The following is a 7,819-nucleotide window of genomic DNA, read 5'->3' as shown; positions in this document are numbered from 1 at the left end:
AAAGAGAAAAGAAAAGAAAAATGCTCAATGTCCCTAATCACAAAAGAAATGCAAATCAAAACCACCCTGAGATATCACCTGACCCCAGTGAGAATCGCCCACATCACAGTCTCAAAGCTGAAAATTCTGGCATGGATGTGGAGAGAGGGGAACACTTTTACACTGCTGGTGGGACTGCAGACTAATACAGCTTTTGGAGGGAAGTATGGAGAATGCTCAAAAAACTCAAATTAGACCTCCCATTTGATCCCACAATCCCATTACTAGATATCTACCCAGAAGAAAAAAAAATCCTTTTATTGTAAGAACATTTGCACTAGATTGTTTATCACAACTCAATTTACAATCAACAAAATGTGGAAACAACTTAAATGCCCACCAACCCAGGAATGGATTGACAAGCTGTGGTATATATATACCATGGAATACTTTTTGCCATTAAAAAAGATGGAGTCTTTATATCTTTTGTATTAACTTGGATAGAGCTGAAAGACATTCTTCTTAGTAAAGTATCACAAGAATGGAGAAGCAAGTATTCAATGTATTCAGTACTAATATGAAGCTAGTAGATGATCTAATACACACCTATGTAAGAGAAAAACTAAATCAATTCAAGGTGGGAGGAAGGGGATCAAAGGAGATGAGAGAGGGGAGGAGAGAGGGGAATGGGTGTGCTCCCACTTAATGGGCACAATGTTAGGGTGTATGGCACACCTCTTGGAGGGGCAACACAATCATAAGAGAGGGTCTGCCTAAAAAATGCAAACATTTTCTCTCCTCTTGTTTTTTTCTTTTTTGGCCAGGGCCAGGTTTGAACCAGCCACCTCCCGTATATGGGGCCAGTGCCCTCCTCCTTGAGCCACAGGTGCCACCCACAAATGCAAACATTTTAACCGATTTCTTTGTACCCTCAAATTCACCTGATATTTAAAGAAAAATGTATATAGTTGATCTTTAAAAAATGTAAATATGGGCTCGGTGCCTGTGACTCAAGAGGCTAAGGCACCAGCCACATACACCTGAGCTGACAGGTTGGAATCCAGCCTGGGCCCGCCAAACAATGGCTGCAACCAAAAAATAGCCGGGTATTGTGGCAGGCACCTGTAGTCTCAGCTACTTGGGAGGCAGAGGCAGGAGAATCGCTTGAGCCCAGGAGTTGGAGGTTGCTGTGAGATGTGATACCACAGCACTATACTCAGGATGACAGCTTGAGGCTCTGTCTCAAAAAACAAAACCCCAAAACGTAAATATGTTCATGACACTTCCTAGCTAAAGTTCCTCCAATAGATTTCCACCCTAGAATAAAGCTGAAACTCTGTAACTCTATACAAGATCACACTCCATTTGGCCACTGCTTACCTCTCCTAACTAGTCTGCAATCATTCTCAACTTTGTTCACTTTTTTTTTTATTGCCCTCGGTAGAGTGCCATGGCATCACAGCTCACAGCAACCTCCCAAGTAGCTGGGACTACAGGCGCCTGCCACAACCCCGGCGATTTTTTTTTATTGCAGTTTGGCTGGGGCTGTGTTCGAACCTGACAACCTCGGTATATAGGGCTGGTGCCCTAACCACTGAGCCACAGGCACTGCCCAATTTAGTTCACTTTGGTTAAACTATATTACCTTTCTTGTTTTTCCTCCAAATTCATCTCCCCTTTTTAGACAAGGTTTCATTCTGTTGCTCGTGCTGGAGTACAGTGGCACAATCATATCACGCTGCAACCTTGAACTGGTGCACTCAAGGGATCCTTTTGCCTCAGCAGAGACTACAGGTGTGCACCATCACCTTACCTGGTTAATTTTTAAATTCTTTGTAGAGGGGCGGTGCCTGTGGCTCAAGGAGTAGGGTGCCAGCCCCATGTGCCGGAGGTGGTGGGTTCAAACCCAGCCCTGGCCAAAAACTGGAAAAAAAAAATAAAAAAGATTAAAAAAAATTCTTTGTAGAGATAGGGTCTTGCTATGTTGCTCAGGCTGGTCTTGAATTTCTAGGCTCAAGAGATCTTCCTGCTTTGGTTCCCCAAAGTGCTAGCATTGCAGGCATGAGCCACTGTGTCTGGTCAAAACTAAGGTGACCAGACATCCCGCTTTTGGTGGGACAGTCTCAATTTTTAACAATTTGTCCCGCGTCCTGCGGTGTTTTAAAAAAGTCCCAATTTTTGGAAAGAATGCACAAACGGGCAGGAGAACAGGAAGGGAATACACGGTTTTCGGCTGCCAGGTGGCTATTTCGCCAAAATATGAGTTTTATATTATTTTTGTTAATATTATAATGTTAAACTGTAATAATAACAAATAATTGTTGAGAAGTGATTATCGAGAACTGCTTATCAAAGTTTGCATTATTGTCAGGCCCTGCCCTGCCCAGTCCCCTGCCGGCCCCCACCCCACCCCCCAGCCATGTTGTCCTGTTTTACAAATGTTAAAATCTGGTCACCCTAACCTAAGGTGGCAGGTTCGAATCCAGCCCGGCCCGCCAAACAACAATGATTGCTGCAACCAAAAAATAGCTGGGCGCCTGTGGTCCCAGCTACTTGGGAGGCCGAGGCAGTAGACTCGCTTAAGCCCAGGAGTTGGAGGTTGCTGTGAGCTGCGATGTAACGGCACTCAACCCAGGGAAATAGCTTGAGGTTCTGTCTCAAAAAAAAAACAAGTCCTGATTTTTGGAAAGAATGCATGACAAGCTAGGGAACAGGGGGAGAATGGGAAGGAAATATACGGCTGCTGAAAAGGTTAATGTAACTCCATTTGGGAATGAAGAGGTTAATGTAAACTCCCTACTCCCCTCCTAGGCTCCCTCCCTTGCTTCTAGGCAAGGACAATTAGCTCAGAAGGAGTGAAACTGTCTGGACCAAACAAGTAGCTCCCCCCTCCTAGACTAAGGTGACCAGACGTCCTGCTTTTGGCAGGACAGTCCTGATTTTTAACAATTTGTCCTGTGGCGTTTTAAAAAGCCCCAATTTCTGGAAAGAATGCACGACACTCTAGGGAAGATGGAAGAACAGGAAGGGAATACACGGTTTTTGGCTGCCATGTGGCTATTCAGCCAGGATATGCATTTTATATTATTTTTGTTAATTTTATAATGCTAAACTTCAATAATAACAAATAATTGTTGAGAACTGATTATCGGAGAACTGCTTATCAAAGTTTGCATTGTTGTCAGGCCCCGTCCCGCCCCCGCCACCATGGTGTCCCGCTTTACCAGTGTTAAAATCTGGTCAATTTACACTTTACTAATGTTAAAATCTGGTCACCTTAGTCAAAACTCATACCCTACTTAGGGCCTTTATACTTGTGGCTTTTGTTTGGTTGTTTATTTTGAGAAGGGGGAAGTCTCTGGAACTCCTGGGCTCAGGCTATCCTCCTGCCTAATCCTCCCCAGTAGCTGGGATTACCTGTGTGCACCCCTCAGTCTGGTTGTTCTTTTAGGCTGGACTGCTTTTTCCCTCAGAATAGCTTTTTCACATCATTGAAGTTTTTGTTCAGATGTCATCTCCTGAAAAGTCTTCCCTGACCACATTCTCTAAAGTAAGCGCTACAGGCTTTCCCAGTCCGTTCCACCGCCCTCTCTCCCAGCTCTTTCTCATGCTCCCCAGAGTCAATTCCAAGAAAAACCTTCAAAACACAGAGGCACGGGAAGTCCCAAGATTACAACATAGCCGGGCGTTGTGGCGGCGCCTGTAGTCCTAGCTACTCCGGAGGCTGAGGCAGAGAGTCGCCTAAGCCCAGGAGTTGGAGGTTGCTGCGAGCTGTGACGCCATGGCACTCTACCGAGGGTGATGAAGTGAGACTGAATCTAAACAAAACAAAACAAAACCAAATGTAGTCACCTATGCTTACCAAACCCAAACTGAGTTATTTGCTCTTCCAAAAATTAGGAAAGAGAGAAAGCCAAATTTGCAAACAGCACCGTTTTAATCTTTGATTGGTATGATTATAAAGATTGCCTTTTGACAAATTTAGGGAACAAATCTTTTTTTTTTGTTGCAGTTTTTGTCCGGGGCTGAATTTGACCCCACCACCTCCGGTATATGGGGCTGGCACTCTACTCCTTTGAGCTACAGGCGCTGCCCAACAAGTCCTTTTTTTTGAGACAGAATTTCACCATGTCACCTTTGGTAGAGTGCTGTCGCATCATAGCTCACAGCAACCTCAAACTCGTGAGCTTAAGCGATTATTTTGCCTCAGCCTCCCAAGTACCTGGGACTACAGGCGCCAGCCACAACACCTGGGTATTTTTGGTCGCAGTTCTCACTGTTGTTGAGCAGGCCGGGGCCAGGATGGAACTGCCAGCCTCGGTGTATGGCTGGCGCCCAACTCACTGAGCTATGGGCGCTGAGCCAGAAAACAAGTCTTTTTTTTTTTGAGACAGAGCCTTAGCTATCCCCCTGGGTAGAGTGCCATGGCATCACAGCTCACAGCAACCTCCAACTCCTGGGCTCAAGCAAGTCTCCTGCCTCAGCTTCCCAAGTAGGTGGGACCACAAGTGCCAGCCACAACGCCCAGCTATTTTTTGGTTGCAGCAGTCATTGTTGTTTTGGTGGGCCAGGCTGGATTCGAACCTGCCACCTTAGGTGTATGTGGCTGGCGCCTTAGCCACTTAAGCCACAGGCGCCAAGCCAGGAAACAAGTCTTGAAAGCTCCTCCACGCCGGATTTTGTGGAGACGAAATAGATGCCATTCATAGTTCTTTAATAGCTAGTGTTCAAACGTGAGGTTGACGAATGGCACACTTCTCAAATTCTACTTATTGGCTGTAACTGAGCATCCAAATCAAATGAGTGGTTTCTTGCCTACAGCTGTTTCCACATCCAGCCCCAGATGAATTCAGCCAATTTGTTACAAACGCTGCCAATTAATAAACTTTACCCTCATGGAACTGTCATTAGCATTAGATTTGATAATACATAATAAGTGTTGTATATGTAGTATATGAAGAATGGTGCTGAATCTTCAATAAATCTATTCTAGGAAATGTAACAAATGAAATGACAACGCCGAGATCTCGAGCCTCAAAGATACTGGAGATGAACCCTGAGCTAAGGAAGGAGTCAGGCATAGTCTACAAACTCAGCTCAAATTAACAAGATTAGCGTTCGCCTCCCTTACTGAGCTCAACACCTCTGACATAGGCTGTCTGGAGGCAGCCTAAGCTCCCGGAAGGTAAACACATTGTAAAGGGCGGGGCAGAAGGCGGGCTGGAGATGGGTGAGTGGCCAGCTGAAAGTGATTGGCAGCTGCCATGTCCACGTGCTCTGAGTTTCGAACCAGGTGTCGCGAGAATTCGATGTAAACAGACTCGTCTCCCTGTCCTCCGGATCCCAACCTGAGACGCCTGGGTGAGGCGGACAGGACTCTGGGGCACGTTGATTTTCTTGACAAAAGCACAAAGGTGCTGTGTGCAAAGAAAAAACACATATTCGTAATTTCTACCCTCTTGCTTGCGTTCGCAACCGAACCCGACACGTTAGCTTCACCCGAACTTACATACTGTTGTGTTTTCCCTCTAGCCCCAGCGGATTGGGTAAATTCTGGAGGCGGGTCCGCCTCTTTCCTACTTGCTGGTTGGCGAAGCTGACCTCCAAGGGCGGTACTAAGCAGTAGCCAGTTTGCTTCTGGGATTGGCTAGAGGGGTGGTTCCGCTGAGGCGTGGTAGGAAGTGGCAGCCGTCAATCACGCGGGCAGACTCCAAACAGTGAGCCTTGAGCTGGAGAACAGCGTTTACCGGCGGGGCGGCCGGTGAGAGGACTGGCGGGGCTTTGGCTTTGGGGAGGGTTGGAGAGGACGAGGGGCAGGTGGCGTGAGGGGATCAGGTTCGGCTGGCAGGAATTCGACGGGGGAGAGGTGTCAATACTGTAGGGGGAGGGGAGAAGGGCAAGGGGCCAGAGGGCGGCCAGGGGCAGCGGTGGCTCCTGTTGGAGGTTAAGTGGGTAGCGCTGTGTGAGTATCTTTAAGGAGCGTGGGGCCTGAGGGGCCGGCGAGGGTCGTCCTCAGGAGACAAGGCCTTTAAAGGACAGGAAATAGGAGACTGTGGTTTGAGAAAGAAAGACTCGGAGGAAAATGAGAGGGTTGAGGGACTGGAGGTGAAGGTACCCCCCAGAAGAAGGGGTAGCTGGGGTAGTTGGGGCAACGAGTGTTTTGGTTGTAGGAGGTGGGGTTCACCAGGTTGGGAGTTTTCAGATAAGGTGATGGTGCTTTCAGGTTTAGGTACAGGCTGTGTGCTTTCCTGAGCTCTGTAAGAGATCTTTAATATTGCTGTCAGTCCTCTTTTAATCTTAACCGAGTAACCTCCATGATTCAGAGCTCATAAGACAGGCCAGGATCAGGGTTTATTGGTGTGACAGGAAAACCAATGGGGCTTCTAACATCATATAAGTTTATGTTACTTATTTGACTATTTACTACTACTTATTAGATTTGTTATTTATGATTAGGTTGCAAGAGCAGGGGGTTAAAAATATGATTTAAATTCTGGCTATGCAGTCTGACTCATAGATTCCCAGCAGGTTTAGTGGTATCATGTCACTCTTTCACTGGGTGTTGAAATATTGTACTATATGTATGTTCACTATCTCAACCTACATTTCCAATCATTTCCTATCCCATAATCTGTTTATGTTAAGAAAGCAAAGACTTCAGTAAGGACCTTAATTGGTCTTGTGGTTCTGAGGCCTGGTCCTATATATATATAACAAAAACAAAAAACAGTGCTCACTTTGGCAGTATGCATATATACTAAAATTGGAGCAATACAGAGATTAGCATGACGAAAAATTTTAAAATTAAAAAGAAAAAACCTTCATGATACTTTGAAAATTTAAAATACGTAGTTCATCCTCTTCCTTTCTCTTTCCGGTTGAAAGGAATTCTTGGGAAGGTGCCTATATTTTAGGCATTTTTGACAAGAGATTTCAAGTGAGCAATCAGGAACTTTCCCTATCCCCCAAAATAATGATCCATTTTTCCATTTTTTTGTTCTGGAAACAGGTTTTATGAATGAAGGTATGGCTACAGATTCCCCTAGAAGACCCAGTCGTTGTACTGGTGGAGTTGTGGTTCGCCCCCAGGCTGTCACGTAAGCACATTTCTGATATGCCCAATAGCTGAAGAAAAGATTGCTCAGAATAATAACTAATATTTAGGCATTCAGGTTTTTTTTTTCTTTTATTTGAGACAGAGTCTCAAGCTGTTGCCCTGGGTAGAGTCCCATGGCATCACAACTCATAGTAACCTCAAACTCCTGGGCTTAAGCAATTCTCTTGCCTTAGCCTCCCAAGTAATTGGGACTACAGGCGCCCACCACAATGCTCAGCTATTTTTTGGTTGTAGTTGTCCTTGTTTTTTTTTTTTGAGACAAAGCCTCAAGCTATCCCCCTGGGTAGAGTGCCGTAGCATCACAGCTCATAGCAACCTCCAACTCCTGGGCTCAAGCAAGTCTCCTGCCTCAGCCTCCCAGGTATCTGGGACCACAGGCGCCCACCTCAATGCCGGGCTATTTTTTGGTTGCAGCTGTCGTTGTTTGGTGGGCCTGGGCTGGATTCGAACCCGCCACCTTAGGTGTATGTGGCTGGCGCCTTAGCCACTTGAGCCACAGGTGCCAAGCCAGTTGTCCTTGTTGTTTGGCAGGCCCGGGCTGCATTCAAACCCACTAGCTCTGGTGTATGTGGCTGGCACCCTAGCCACTGAACTAAAGGCGCCGAGCCCAGATTTTCTTTTTGAATAGTGATTAGTCTTTTTTTTTTTTGAGAGAAAGAGTCTCCTTAAAACTCCTGGGCTCGGCTCGGCGCCTATGGCTCAACCGGCTAAGGCGCCAGCCAC

General features: G+C 46.2%; 1 protein-coding gene across 1 annotated transcript in view; it reads left to right on the top strand.

Annotated features, from left to right (window-relative positions):
• Window positions 1-5,669: 5,669 nt before the first annotated feature.
• The window catches only part of BCAS3 (BCAS3, microtubule associated cell migration factor), a 611,572-nt gene continuing 609,422 nt past the window's right edge, over window positions 5,670-7,819 (top strand). The window contains exons 1-2 of the mRNA XM_023516602.1: window positions 5,670-5,740; window positions 6,989-7,076. Of these exons, the coding sequence (XP_023372370.1) occupies window positions 6,994-7,076 (83 nt within the window). The 5' untranslated portion in view covers window positions 5,670-5,740; window positions 6,989-6,993. The remainder of the gene's footprint in view (window positions 5,741-6,988; window positions 7,077-7,819) is intronic.

The sequence above is a fragment of the Otolemur garnettii genome, unplaced genomic scaffold, assembly GCF_000181295.1.
Source record: "Otolemur garnettii isolate 467f Iridium unplaced genomic scaffold, OtoGar3 scaffold00094, whole genome shotgun sequence".
Taxonomy (NCBI): domain Eukaryota; kingdom Metazoa; phylum Chordata; class Mammalia; order Primates; family Galagidae; genus Otolemur; species Otolemur garnettii.
This window is presented reverse-complemented; position numbering and strand designations above follow the sequence as displayed.